The 15635-nt window shown below is 44.7% G+C and overlaps 1 protein-coding gene across 11 annotated transcripts in view; it reads right to left on the bottom strand.

The window, feature by feature from the left end:
• Positions 1-15635, bottom strand: part of STARD9 (StAR related lipid transfer domain containing 9) — a 174345-nt gene that overhangs the window by 76798 nt on the left and 81912 nt on the right. For 10 of the 11 annotated variants that reach the window (XR_005597982.1, XR_005597981.1, XR_005597980.1 and 7 more), the window contains 4 exons: positions 11514-11583; positions 2734-2806; positions 1775-1842; positions 227-324 (listed from right to left, as the gene is read on the bottom strand). Coding sequence is in view for 8 of the 11 variants with exons in the window: in XM_039536971.1 (XP_039392905.1) it covers positions 227-324; positions 1775-1842; positions 2734-2806; positions 11514-11583 (309 nt within the window). In the remaining 3 variants the exon portion in view is untranslated. The remainder of the gene's footprint in view (positions 1-226; positions 325-1774; positions 1843-2733; positions 2807-11513; positions 11584-15635) is intronic. The other variant, XM_039536968.1, reaches the window with a different exon arrangement.

Here is a 15635-nt window from a genome sequence, read left to right as displayed (position 1 = left end):
CGAAAACGTTTTTTTAGAAATCAGTTTAAATATCACTACATTTTTTTCTAATGATGGCTATTTTCATTCTATAATGTCAAATTAGTACATGAAGGGGCGACAGAGTTGTTCTCCTCAGCTCAGTATTCTAAATCTAACACACTTTTCAAATACAGCACACAGTAAGGGGTCATTGTGCATAACTATCTTCCAAAATTAAAAAAATAATTCATTTTATTACACGTACCTAAGGTGGAGATGACAATTCCCAGAGTAACCAATGACTTGTTAATGTTGGCACCTTCTGTAATTCGATCTTTGCAATAACTGGGATCAGCTCTTTCACTAAGACACATATCAGGAAAAAAAAATACAAACTGTGTGACTATACTTAATATTTAACACATGCCAGGGCGGGCCTGAGCGAGAACATGTTCTCCTCAGGTACAAGAACGGAGGAATTAAAGCCTCAGAAATAAACAGTATATGCTTTGAGCATTGTATAGAAAATACATTCCTCTTATGCTACTTCTTAAAGGGCAGCAATTCAAAGTTCCACTCTCACCACGTCCACATGTACCCTTTTTAAATGCAGAGCTCAGCGGAGATAGAGACAGAACAATGGCGCTGCAAGTAGCTAGTGGTGGAGGAACATAGAACATACTTTCTTGTTCCCTCAGTGCATCCTGCAACCCTGTTTCGCACTGAGTCACCGAGGATAGCGACCTCGCCGGGGACCTCTTCTTTTTCTGAGTGTCCCTATGACGGAAGTAGTGGCTTGCTTCCTGGAAGTTTTGGAAGACTGAGCACTCCCATTAGCAGAGGTTTTGCTTGGGGAACCATCTGCTGGTGTTGATTTTGGTCCTTGAGGAGTAGGCTGAAAGGACTTTTCTATTAAAATCATCTTGAGGTAGAGATCTCTGTCATGCTGTGCCCTGGCTTTCAGTTTATTACAGCAAGCACACTTCTGAGGGATAGGAGTCTCCCCCAAACAACAGACACATGATGAGTGGCTGTCAGAGACTGGCACTGCCTCACAGCAAGAGTCACAGCGTTTAAAGTCGGGCGAGCCAGACATCGCGGCCGATAGAAGTTTCCCAACAGGGAAAAGGGGGAGGAAGAGAACAATTAAAGAATTTTGGGGAGTGGGGGTGAGAAAGCGTATATATCTAAGAAAACGAGACTTACTAAACTACAACTAATTTAGTGATTTCTATAGAGAATAAAACAAAGAGGCAGCACTGCCACGGAGCTTTGTCTGCAGCCGAGGACAGTTGAGGTCGTGCGCGTGCTACATGAGGTGCCAACAGCACTGCGAGACTACTACTGCGCACACACGCCCCAACCGAGCACTGCTACCAAAAATCTCCCATCTGCGGTGCAGACACACATCGACACCTGACGTGGAGCACCCACAGGGGGACACACATCTTGAAGAACCCTCATTACTGCACAAGGTGAGTAACTTCCTCTTTTACTCCCTTCTGTGCTGTGTGGTAGTGGGGAGAATACTGGTCTTAGTTCACCGTTATTGCATATGGTTTTGGTGAATGCATTGCTCGTAATGGATATCGGTCCAGCGAAACCCTACTCCCAAAACAAAACGATACATGACAGAGTGATAACTTTAGCTCAATATCCTACTTGTTTTCCTATACAGAAGTCATACTTCGCATTATTTTAATGTAGTTTTTTAAAACGTAATTTCCTTTTTTAAAATCATCAGTATCATCAATTGTATGGAACACAGCAGTTAATATTTTAATAGAGCTTTTCCCCCTCAGTTCATTATTACCTGCCTGCAAGGTCCACCAGGTTGATCTTGCTTGCAATTTCAGAGGGGAGATTGTTCTCCAGTATAGCCTGAAGGGAAAAATAAATCAAAATTTTTCAATTCAAACTTATGAAAATACAAGAGGCTACGGGTTCTATTGAAGAGTTGTATTTCTGGCACTTCTACTTATTATGTGACCTTGGGCCATACAATACAGTCAAATATCAACCCAGTAGTTCTCTTAACTTACATGCAAAGCCCACTCTTACGATCATTTTCTCTTGAGCAAATTTCACTCACTCGTGACTGTATGAAAAGATTTTCTTCTAGACCTGACAAAAATCACTATTACTGTATTCCAAGGTTCTTTTGTGCAACTACTGAAAAATATCTTGAATGTTCTAAAATTACAGGATGTTAGAAGAGCGAGATGGAAAAGATCTATTAGATCATTGAGACCATCTTCTGACAGTGTAGGATACAATCCCCCAGAAAAAGGATGTATTGTATCAGATTCAGCACACTATGCACCAAGGTGCTTAGGAGGTGAATACAGAAATCCCAGAAAGACCATAATTCAGAGGAGGCATTAAAATGCTACTCTTTATATTAAGATCCTAATCAGTAAGTAGTAACTACAGAATACAAAAGGTAGTGGAACTGCAAACATTACCACACAACATTGTTGGGGTGGTATTGCAATATAAAGATCAGTTTTCAATTTATTTATTTTTTCCTTTCACGAAGAGCCTTTGGCTTCACTCCTAACCATATGATAGCACAAGAAAACAAGATAACTTCAACAAGTACAAAGCCTTCAAGTTGATGTAAGAAGTGAAACAAAATTTGCAGTATGATCCAAAGGAATTAAGTAGCATAATTTCTGCCAAGGTTACTGAAAGCAGAACAAACTCTGTACAGTATGCTAAACAATGTTCTTTGGGAGAGGGAAAAAAAGGAGATTGGAATTTTTAGCTAACCTGAGTGTACTGAATGGTGAAGATGGCATGGGATCTGCTGCTGGCATCATGAACATGCGTAGCTGCTGTGATTCTACATAAAAAAGTGCACAAAAAAAGTTCAGTTGGGACAGTTCATGTTTCTGAAGTACAAATACAAGATTCAACTGATTAACGAAGGCTAAGACTAAAGAATTGTAGCTTTAAATACAGTGGCCAGATTCTTAGATCTGGCCAAACTGTGCCTAGTACAGCACCTGAGAAGGTGGAGGGCAAAAGTGAATTAAATCCACCTTTGCATTTTGATCCAGGGGGCAGTTGAGGGACATAAATTAGAACAGCCTTCAAGTACATCTTTATGGTGTTAAATAAGAGCAGATTACAGCTTGAAAGTATAAAGCAAGGTTACTCCCATGTACTGTAACTGGAGTTCTTCAAGATGTGTGATCCCTATGTATATTCCAGTGTGAGGTGTGCATGTGCTACAGGTGCTTGAGACTGGAAGATTCTTGCTAGCAGTATCCATTGGTCCACACTTGCACCCTGCTCCTCCTCCTGGGCATATGGAGAGGTGCAGACCAATCGCCTCTCCAGTTACCTTTCTACCACAAATAGCCATAACATAGGCTCCGCGGCAGAGGAGGAGGCAGCCGGATAGTGGAATACAGATAGGGACCACACATATCAAAGAGCTCCAGTTACTGCACAAGGTAAATAATCTTCCTTTCTTCTTTAAGCAATGGTCCCTATCTGTATTCCGCTGTGGGTGATTCACGAGCAATATTAGGTGAGAAGGAGGGTGTAAGGAACCGTGCTGGATCAATGATCGGAGGAATGCTCTTCCAAAGAATGCATCAGCTGTAGAAGTTTGGACCAGGATATTAAGTCTTGCAAAAGTGTGAACAGAGCCCTATGATGCTGCCTTACAGATTTTCAGGAGAGACACATCTTGAAGTGAGACTACTGCTGCATCCTGAGGTCTAGTTGAGTGGGCCCTGACACCTTGTGGGAGAGGGGTCACTGATAACTCATAACAAAGCAACATGAACCCTGAAATCCATTTGGAAAAGTCTCTGAGAAGAGAGCTCTTCCCCTCTCATACATCCCACAAAGGATTCAAATAGTCTAGGTGGTTTCCTAAAGGATTCTGTCCTTTGCAGATGGAATGCTTGGGCATGACAGACATCCAGAGAGTGAAGTTTCCTAATCTCAGTGGTGGCACGTAACTTCAGGAAGAACACAGGTAAGTGAGTTGTCTGTGATGAAATTCCAAGATTACTCTGGGGGGTGAATTTTGGGTATAATTTCAGGGAAACTTTGTCTCTATGGAAGATAGTGCAAGGAGGATCAGCCAAAAGGTCCCTGGTTCACCTCCTTTTCTAGCTGAAATGATGGCAACTAGAAAGGCAACCTTCATAGCCTCATTTGCCTTAGCCCACTTAGCTAAGTGATCAAATAGAGCCTTCATTATATTACATTAGTTACATTTACTTAATGATATATTAATATTTTTGTAGCTTTTTTAGCTGTTTTATTAATGAAAAGGGGATGGGTTTTTTTAGTATGTTGGTTTTTTATTTATTATTTAATATTTATAATTAATTTTTTTAAATGTTTAAACTTTGTAAAAGCACTGAGACAGTCAAAAGGTTAACTAACAAAGTTAAGACTGACAAGATGGGTGAGGTAAAAATCTTTTATTGGACCAGATTTGTTGGAGAGAGAGAGAGGTTTTTGAACCACTTAGAGCTCTTCTTCAGACCTTCAAAAGCCAGACATTCAGACCCTCAAAAGCTTGTCTCTATCACCAACAGCAGTTGATCCAATAAAAGATATTATTACCTCATTCACCTTGCCTCTCTAATGTCTTCGGGCCAACATGGCTACAACTACACCGCATAAAGTTAAGACTGCCACAAGATGATGGCTGCTGCCCAAAAAGTATGTGTGTTAGCTTTGCAGTTTTGAATTGAAGATTTAGATGGATTTTTAGTGGATTTTTTTAAAAGCTAATTTATTTTATCCATACATTTTCTTATTGTTTTTAATTTTGTGGGTTTTTTGTTATGTTGTAAATAGTTTATTATGAGAGACTAAAATATTTTAAAGATGCTTGGCTTAGCTTTGCTTTCTGATTTTTGAATTTTTTTAATCGGTTTTATACTTTTGGAGGATTTTTTTAAATTGCAAGTTATGAGCAGCTGATGTATTTAAGTTGCTCACATTTTTAAACTGCAATATTTATTTCTATATGAAAGCTTGAAGAAGTGATTTGTTTTTTGGTGTATTGTTTTTTTAAACAGGTGAGAACTTTTTTGACCTGGGCATTGACAGTTGCTATATTTTAGCAAAAGACTGTTACTTACCTCTCGGAACTGTTGTTCTTTGAGATGTGTTGTTCACGTCCATTACAATTAGGTGTGCGCATGCCGCATGCACGGACGTCAGAAACTTTTCCCTTGGCAGCTCCCATCGGGATGGCAGGGGAGCCCCCTAGAGTGGCACCATTATGGTGGTGTATATATTACCCCCCTTCGGTTCCTTCTTGCCGTTGACTCCGACAGATGGGAGGGGGGGTGGGTATTGTAATGGACGTGAACAACACATCTCAAAGAACAGTTACAAGAGGTAAGTAACCGTTCTTCCTTCTTCGAGTGATTGTTCACGTCCATTCCAATTAGGTGACTTCCAAGCTTACCATTGGAGGAGGGTAGGAGTCATGGAACAATTGATTGAAGAACAGCTCTGCCGACCGCTGCATCATCTCTGGCCTGTTGGTTAACAGCATAGTGGGCTGTAAACGTGTGTACTGAAGACCAGGTGGCTGCTTTACAGATCTCCTGGATAGGGACCTGAGCCAGAAAGGCTGCTGAAGATGCCAGCGTTCTGGTTGAATGGGCTATAATCGCCGGAGCTGGGACCTTGGCCAGCTCATAGCATGTACGAATGCAGTCTGTGGTCCAGGACAATATACCTTGCACAGAGAGAGGAAGGTCCTTCATTCTCTCAGCTATGGCGATGAAAAATTGGGTCGACTTGCAGAAAGATTTCGTGCGTTCTATGTAGAACGCCAAGGCTCTCCGGACATCCAGTGTATGTACGCTGCGGTGTCCTGGGCTTGTGTGGGGTTTTGGAAGGAACACCAGTAAGCAAATGTCCTGACCCATGTGGAATTGGGAAACCACCTTGGGGAGAAATTTAGGCAGTGGTCTAAGCTGCACCTTGTCCTTACAAAACACCATGTAAGGTGGTTCGGAGGTGAGGGCTCTCAGCTCGGACACCCTCCTTGCCGATGTAATGGCACCACGAACGCCACCTTCCAAGAAAGGTAGAGGAGGAACAAGTGGCCAGGGGCTCAAAGGGTGGGCTCATGAGTTTGAAGAGGACCAAGTTCAGGTTCCAGGTTGGGACTGGTGGGCAAGAATATGGGAACACCCTCTCCAGCCCTTTGAGGAATCGCCCCATGATGGGATTAGAAAACACCGAGTGCCCACACTCCCCTGGATGGAAAGCTGAAATGGCCGCCAGGTGTACTCTGATGGAGGAAAGGGATAGACCCTGATGCTTAAGGTGTAGGAGTTAGTCTAAAATAACTGGGATGGGAGCCTGGAGTAGTTGAAGGTGCTTGGATTCACACCAAACAGGAAAACCTTTTCCATTTCGCCAGGTAGGTAGCCCTAGTGGAAGGTTTCCTACTGCTGAGGAGAATGTCTCATCGAATGAGAGCACTGGCTCTCCATGGGATTTAGCCATGGAGTTTCCACGCCATGAGATGCAGAGATTGCAGGTTCGGGTGATGGAGGCGCCCTTGGTCCTGTGTGATCAGATCCAGGTGGAGGGGCAGGGCAATTGGGGCATCTACAGACAGCTCTAGGAGGGTTGTGTACCAATGCTGTCAGGGCCAAGACGGGGCGATCATGATTACTGTCACCTTGTCTCTGCGAATTTTGAAGAGGACCCGGTGGACGAGTGGGATAGGAGGGAAGGCATACTTCAGACCCTTGCCCCATGGTATTAAGAATGCATCAGCAATGGGGCCTGGACTGCGGTTTTGGAACGAGCAGAACTGAGGGCACTGTCTGTTGCTCTTGATGACAAAGAGTAAAACCTCTTTCCCCTTAGCTCCTGTGGAACCTCCTCCACTGCACCTTTCTCAAGGTGCAAACGAACCTCCTGCATAAGGAGTTGCTCATGAGAGGGGTCCCTGAAGAGGGATGGGGAAGGTGGAGGGGAGGGAGGGAGGGAAGGAGAACTGGAAAGACTATCCCACCTGTACCGTGCATAGGACCCAGCAATCCGATGTTATATGGGACCGCACATGGTAGAAGTGGGATAGCCAGTTTAAAAACCATGGGGATGGATCCGGGAACTGGGTTGGTATGCATTCCTCAGGTGCACCTTCAAACCCCTTGCTTGTTTCCAGGCTGGGGTTTATTCTGGCCTTGTTAGGCGCGTTTTTCTGTCTACACCTGTTATTTCTGCCCCGCCTGCGATACGGCTCCTGCCTCGGGTGGGGCTGATACTGCCTCTGCTGCGGAGGCTGAGGCCTGAAGGGCTTTCTCTGGGTTGCCAGCATATGCATCCCTAGTGACTTCAGGGTGGCCCTAGAATCCTTAAGGCCATGCAGCCTGGAGTTTGTTTGCTCCAAGAAAAGGCCTGAGCCCTCAAAGGAAAAGTCTTGGAGGGTATTCTGGACCTTTGGAGGGAGGCCCAATGCCTGGAGCCACGCTGAGCATTGCATGACTACCCCCGAGGCAATGGTTCTGGCCACAGAGTCAGCTGAATCGAGGGAGGCTTGTAGCGAAGTCTTAGCCACCGCCTTTCCTTCCTCAATTAAAGCCGCAAACTCAGAGTGAGAGTCCTGGGGCAGGCGATCCTTAAACTTGGACACGGCCATCCAAGAGTTGAAGTTATGTCTATTACAGATCGCCTCCTGGTTGGCTATGCGTAGCTGGAGGCCTCCGGAAGAGTAGACCTTCCTACCGAAGAGGTCTGAATGCTTGGCCTCCTTGGCCATTGGGGCCGATACTTGTTGGCCCTCTCGTTCCTTTTCATTGACTGCTGAAACAACTAGGGAACAGGGATTTGGATGGCGGAACAGGAACTCGTGGCCCTGGGAAGGAGCAAAGTATTTCCCTTCTACCCCCCTGGCCGTCGGCGTGACAGAAGCTGGGGTCTTCCATACAGTGTTGCAATTCGTCTGTATGGTCTTTAGGAGAGGGAGCGCGACCCTGGAGGGACCCTCGGGCATCAGGATGTCCACCATCGGATCCTTGTCCTCAACCGTTTCCTCCACCTGGAGGCCCATATTGAGGGTGATCCTGTGGAGTAGCTCCTGGTGAGCCCTGTGGTCAACTGGTGGCAGTCCTGAAACTGACCTGCCTGCCACTTTCGTCTGGGGAAGAGGAGGAAGTGAGGTGCTGTAGGTTGCCCTCATCTAGAGCCTCCTGCATGTCCCCATATGCCTGGGTCACCTCTTGGGGTGTCGCAGTGCTTGGCACCGCCTCAGGTATTGGGCCTGAGAGCACCAGTTGCTCTTGGGGATCTGGGGGCAGCCTAGAGAGAGTAGCCTCCCTTGTCCTTGATGCGTGCCTGTGTGGCGACCTGGAATGGTGTTGCATAGATTGCCTGGACCTAGAAGCTCTGGAGGAGATGACCTGTTGCTGGTGGTAGGCCCATGGGGTCCAGAAGGCCCACTGGCCTGGAGGAGGCCATTATGGCTGCCATGCTGGTTGGGATTCTCTACTGGCTACGGTTCGATGTCTGCTGTAGCTAGAGTGACCGGAGTCAGCCTTGGAGCCGGAGGATGTCGACAGAGAGGACCAGGGTGGTGCTGAGTGTTGAGCGGCCACAGGGTGCTGGGGAGTGGTGCCTGGCTGGCTGGGACCGCGAACAGTACCAGGAATCTCAGAACCAGGACTGGTGTCTCACACTCAGTGCCGGTGAGGTTTTTGGTGCCATACTCTGGTGCTGGGTGACCAGTGGTGTCATGGACCGGCAAGCAGTCACTGCGGGTGCCACTGGCGGGTTCACCTCCGGTGCTATAACCTTATGCTGGGTCATGGGTTCCGTGGAATAGCAGAACACTGAGCTCTAACGGGAGCGGTGCCAAGACGGTGACCTCGAGCAGTGCACTATTGCCGGCTTCCCTCTGGATGGCACCCTTTTGTGTGGTGCTGGAGGCTTCTCCCTGCACGGGAGGGGGTTTGGCATTAACAACTCAATGAAGTCTTTTGCTGCCTCGAACGTGTCGGGCATGGAGGGGTGTTCAAGGACCTCCTCCAGACGCTTGTAGGCACTGAATCCGCTGGGTACCAGACTCAGCGGAGCCTGTGGCGCTGGAGTCGACGGTGCCAGTTCTTGGCTCGGGTCTGCAATCTGTCTTTACATGCTGGGGGCTTCTTTGAGCGGCTTAGTAGTTCTTTGGGGAGAGTGTCCTCTTTCCCCTTTCTTGTGACACTTAGTCGGTGCCAGAGAGGCCAACCGGCGCCGAGGTTGGTCGTCCCATCTCGGTGCCAGTGATTGCGGTGCCTGGGTGGTGCCGGGTCGCGCACAGATGCCAGGGCACTTCGCTCCGAGGAAGCCGGTGCCAGTCGGTCAAGTGCCGGTGGTTGTAACGTGGCCTCCATGAGCAACTGCTTAAGGCGAAAGTCTCTTTCTTTCTTAGTGCGCGGCTTGAAGGCCTTGCAGATTTTGCAGCGCTCTGCCTGATGAGATTCTCCCAGACACCAGAGACAGGAGTTATGGGGGTCACTGTTAGGCACAGGCTTGCGGCATGTGGCGCAAGCTTTGAAACCCTGGGCTTGCAGCATGCCCCACAGCCCAAGGCTGGTGCTGGAACTAGCTTCTAGACACCTGAATACAATGGTATTTAACTAACTGATAACTATCTAAGAACAACTCTAACTAGAAGACTGAAAGGCTAAGGGATCACTCGCAAGCAAGAGAGAGAGAGAATGTTCCAACACCGCCATGGACAGCAGGAAGGAACTGAAGGGGGGTTGGGCTGGCAGGGTAATATATACACCCCCGTAAGGGTGCCACTCTAGGGGGTTCCCCTGCCGTCCCTACGGGAGCTGCTAAGGGAAAAGTTTCCGACGTATGTGCATGTGGCACAGCATACCCAACTGAAATGGACATGAACAATCACTCGAAGAAGAACATTGTGTTTTACTGCTGATTATTTTATAAAATTGCATTTTAGATATTTAGGACTTTAGAGTAAGCTTATTGTTACATTTAATTTTTTTGACAGGCAATTTTAGCTGTTTTATTTTTTAAATTTAGCAGTAAATTTTCTTTTTTGCATTCAGGTTACATTTTCATTAGCACAATTTATTAAATATATTTATTAGTACAATGTTTTATTTGTGTTTCTGCAATGGTGAGACTATGCTCTGATTGCATTGATAAATACATACAATGGAATTTCATTGAAGATCTATTTGGGAAACTCCCTTTTGATCATGAAATGATATCTAATGCTTACTACAAGTCTTGAGCGGCAAAATTAAATTCCACTGCACATTCTTTGGCTCAGTAATATCCTTTTTTAATTTTTTATTTACAATGCTTAAAGTGTGTGCAATGTCCTTGATGTTCTAGCCTGGTGTTTCTCAAATGCAGCCACCAGTGGTTGGATCCAGGCCCAATTAACTTTAATGAACCAATGACTTTTGTAAGTTGAAGTAGGAATATTAACCAAACCTCACCTTATCCCCCACACCCCACCCAATAAATAAATAAAAATCCTGTGCAAAAACAAACAAAAAAAAAAACACGTCGCTTTGTTTTATTTATGCACTATGGGTGAAAAACAGCTGCATGCAAAAAACCCTCTCCTAGCCTAGACACCAATTAAATCCCAACTAAACCCTCAAAATACAATTTATGTGGTGTATAGGCTAGCTGTGGACTCTGCACAGAGGTGAAATTCACCCTACGGTTATGGAAACATTTCAGCAAGAAATTGTGGGTGCATTTTTATACACCTAGGATTTTTGCAGACACAATTCTGAGCACCTACAGTTTTGCTTGAAAATGTTGCTATGACTATTTTTGGTGCATACAAAAGTTCCAGCGTTTGCTCCCAAATCAGGTAATTACACCTAGCTGCTTGATTTGTGTACAAACACTGCATCATAATTTTAGAGGCTAGTTTAAGGACCCTTGAAAATGTGTCCCTTTATATTAAAGACATTAACCCAACATAATTTTAAGTTTCTGCTATTTTTATTAGGTGTTTCCCATAGGAAAGGATGGCACAAATGGCTTCTGGCCTGTTTTTACAATAGTTCTACCCTGAAGTCAGCCTGAACCACATGATAAACATACCTCAAACAGTTTGTAGTAAAGCACAAATGTGTTTTGATTTCAGTAGTCACAAACTAAGCTATGCTGAAACTGAATTGAAAACTATACCATCTGAAGAATGGAGTATATGGAGCATACAGATTTACTTGGTTAGAGCAAAACATCTCTCTGTGGTTCACTTTTGATCCTATATCAAAGTAATATTATGCATATACTATGTGTAAGTCAAGATACAATCAGTTTTGTAGTAATATCTATGCAAATAATCTTTTAATGAGCCCTTGTAACAACCATTTAAGAGCTAAATTATGATATATAGTGTTTTTTCAGAGAGTAATTTGGAAGCCTGATGTCATCACATAGATCATTCTTCATTTCTGTTTAAAGTTAAATGACAAACATGTAACATTGTCAGAAAAATCAGTAGTTGTTTTATCAAAACTGGGAAAAACAGGAGAGACAGAAAAAAGGTTGATTAAAAAAAATACCTGTTGGCTATTCCTTCTTCCAGAAGTCCTATGGCTTGTTTGTAGTCTGTAACTAAATGCTGAGACAATCCTGTCAGAGGTTTAAAAAGTGAAAAAGAGACCATTAAAAAACAGGTTTTACTCAGGAAATATTGTTTCACTCTAGTCTCTTGGTTCAACTATGCAATAGGGTTACTACTACAACTGGGGAGTACATTCTGTCTGAGACTTAGACCTGGTCTACACACACATTTTGTATCAGTATAACTACTTTGATTAGCAGTGGGCTTTTTTGTTTTGTTTTGTTTTGAAACCAAACTAATTATACCGGTACAACCCCTAGTGTGGATGCAGTAATATTGGTATAAAAATGTCCTATACCTCTAGGTCTAGTTTATTCGTCTTCCCATATGCGAATAATTTAGAGTGGCATAAACATTTTTATACCAATATAACTGCATCCCCCTGAGGTTGATTTTTTTCGTCACTTTAACTACACAATCATAGTTAAAGTGATACAATTTTTGTGTGTAGTCAGCCATTGATTCTGCAGATGTAAAGTATAAGGTTCAGTCCAAATGAATCAGAGAATGAGGAAGTCCTCTGTCTGGAGTCTGTGGTGTACACTTCATTAGCTAAATACCATACTGTGAACCTGTGACATTTATCTGTAAACTAAACCCTGTATAAAATTCTGTGCCCTACTCCACACCAAAGTACATCCTGATTATGATCCTAGAAAGAATCAAGCATTAATGTAGCTGCCCTGAAGAAACAAAACAAAAGAGGGGAAAGGGGGAGGAGTCCACTAGCCAGGAATGAAAAAGATGCCGCATTGCAGAAACAACTGGAGCAAATGAGTGGCAGTTACTAATGTGGCCCCCACTAGAGGGCAGTATGCTGCTATGCTGTAACTTCATTACTAGCCTCTTATAAAATGTAAATTTGTAGCAGACACACTAAGGGCTTGTCTACACTGGCAATTTACAGCGCTGCAACTTTCTGGCTCGGGGTGTAAAAAAAAACCCCCGAGTGGAGCAAGTTTCAGTCCTGTAAAGTGCCAGTGTAGACAATGCATCAGCACTGGGAGCACGCTGGGAGCTACACCCCTCGTGGAGGTGGAGGTTTTTTAGAGCACTGGGAGAGCTCTCCCAGTGTCATGCCGTGACCACACAAGGCATGTTAAAGCCAGTGTAGACTAGCCCTTAGTTGGCTTCAATGGACTTACTCCTGGGATGAAATTGACTTCACTTTTACTCTGTCTTACTTTTGGCAATTCTAGTATCATGGTTGGCAACCGTACAAGGCGCTATAGAAAATAATATTTTCCTAAATTGTTTATCATGGGGTAGAACAGGGGTCTCAAACATGCGGCCCGCAGGCCGCATGCGGCCCTCGGAGCTCTTCCCTGCAGCCCGCGGAGCTCCCCCAGTTACTTCCTGTCGCCGCCAAACTCCCCTCACCCCTGCCCCCCTCCCCGAGTTATTTTCTGTGCCTAAGCTCCCCGCGCGCTGCTCCCCAATGTTTGGGGCCGGGTCTCTCCCCTGGCCCCACCTGCCGCCCCCACGCGCCTCCCCCCAGTGTCTCCCGGCCCCCACTTGCTGCCCCCTCACCGCCCGGGAGCCTGCCCGGGAGCTCACGCTGACTCCACTCCTCCGCTATGCCGGCTTCCGGCATCACCTGCTGCCGCAGGGTGCTAGCGCTCCCCTGCACTAGGGCCAGGCAGGCTGCCCTTCCTCTGCCCTTCTGCCCTAGTCCTGAGACTCTCCAATGCCCCGAGCCTCTCCAATGCCTCAAACCCCTCACCCTCAGCCCCACAGCCCTCACCCCTGCACCCCCTCCTATCCCCAAACTCCGTCCCAAAGCCTGCACCCCCACCCCCTGCCGCAGCCTGGAGCCTGCACCGAGCACAGAGCCTGCACTCCAGACCCCCTCCCCTACCCAAACTCCAGCCCAGGGCCTGTACTCCAGAACCCCTCCCCCACCCAAACTCCCTCCCAGAGCCTTAGGCAGTAAATCTAAGTGCGTGTTTTGTCCTTTGAGTGAGGTGCATTACTGAGTGTATATCAGTATTAAAACTGCTTGGAAATGACTTCGTCAAAAAAAAGAACACTCATGGAAGAAAAGAGAGTTTTCCAAGACAAATGGGAGAATTTATATTTTTTCACAGAGGTAAAAGATAAAATTCAATGCCTTATTTGTCAGCAAACGATTGCTGTTCCCAAGGAGTATAACGTGCGTCGGCACTATGACACAATGCACCGTGAAAAATATGATGCATTCACCGGAAAAATCCGAGAGGAAAAAGTTCAGCAACTTAAAGCAGCATTTGCCAAGCAAAGAAATTTATTTTCAGGGATTAACAAGTCTAGCGAAGATTCAGTAAGAGCAAGTTTTGTGATAAGCGAAATGATAGCTAAATCATCGCGACCTTTTACAGAAGGCTTATTCATAAAAGAATGTCTTATGAAGGCCAGTGAAATTTTATGTCCTGATAGGAAGAAAGTTTTTGAAGGCATAAGCTTGTCTGCAAATACAGTTGCCTGCAGGATAACGGATTTAGCTGATAATGTGCAAAAACAATTGATTCAAATGGCAAAAGACTTTGAAGTATTTTCAATTGCTCTTGATGAGAGTACAGATGTATCAGATACTGCACAGTGTGCAATGTTCATTAGAGGTGTGGACTGCAATTTGAATATAACTGAAGAATTGCTAGACTTAATGCCACTGAAGGGTACCACAACGGGACGTGACATATTTCAAGGATTGGAAGAGTGCATTGAAAAAGCTGCGCTGCCATGGAACAAACTCGTATCTTTGGCTACGGACGGTGCGCCATCAATGTGCTCTGAAAACATTGGTGTGGTTGGATTATTGAAGACCAAACTGAACAGCCTCAATATACCAGGAATTAGCTTCACCAGTATACATTGTATTTTGCACCAAGAAGCCCTGTGTAGTAAAAGTCTACAAATGAAAGAAGTTATGGATGTAGTTGTTAAAACTGTTAATTTTATACGTGCACGAGGGCTGAATCACAGACAGTTCACTTCTTTTCTAGCAAGTATGGACAGTGAATATGGGGAAATTCTGTATCACACTCAAGTTAGATGGCTGAGTCGTGGAAATGTTTTGAAGCGTTTTTTTGCACTTAAAGAGGAGATTGATTCCTTCATGAAAATGAAAAACAAGGAGGTTCCACAGCTTGCTGATTCCACTTTTATCTGCAACCTTGCTTTTCTAACAGATGTAACTGATCACCTGAATGCACTGAACTTGAAACCAAGTTCACCCATCAGGGTAGAAAACAGGTGATAACACAGATGTATGACAGTATTAAGTCATTCAAAGTCAAGCTTACTTTATGGGGGAAACAGCTGACTGCTGGCAATTTGGTCCATTTCTCAACTCTGAATTCCTTAGGAAAAGTTGAACCCAAATCCTTGAAAGAATATGCAGAGATCATTTCTAACTTACACAAACAGTTTGATGTGCGGTTTAAAGATTTCAAGGCACTTGAACCACATTTTCAACTTTTTTCCACACCATTTGCTGTTGAAATTGACAATGTTGCAGAGGAAATGCAGATGGAGTTAGTGGAGCTTCAGTGTGACACGATTTTGAAGCAGAAGTATACAGATGTTGGAATTCCAGAATTCTACAGGTTTCTTTCACAAGAAAGATTTCCCATGTTATTCTCTGTTTCTGCAAGGATAATGGCAATGTTTGGAAGTACATATATATGTGAACAGTTTTTCTCTTCCATGAAGATTAACAAATCTGTGTTAAGGTCAAGACTCACTGATGAACATTTGCAAGCAACACTGAGATTGGTTTTGTCTCAGGATATCAAACCTAATATTGATGCTCTGGTTGATGCAAAACGCTGCCAGCTAAGTGGCCAAAAATGAAATGACTGTCAAAATTAGCACTGACGTTTCACATTACAGTTAAAGAAGTTAATAAAAAAGTTAATAAATTGACTTTTAATAGCATACTATATTTTAATACTATACTACTATATTACTCTTCATTTTTTTTTCTGCCTACCTCCAGGCGCTTCCCGCCGCCAAGCCGCCAAACAGCTGTTGGTGGCGCTTAGCACTTTCCCGGAGGGAGGGGGGGGAGCGGGGAGCCGCG

The sequence above is a fragment of the Mauremys reevesii genome, linkage group 4 (genome assembly GCF_016161935.1).
Source record: "Mauremys reevesii isolate NIE-2019 linkage group 4, ASM1616193v1, whole genome shotgun sequence".
Classification (NCBI taxonomy): domain Eukaryota; kingdom Metazoa; phylum Chordata; order Testudines; family Geoemydidae; genus Mauremys; species Mauremys reevesii.
This window is presented reverse-complemented; position numbering and strand designations above follow the sequence as displayed.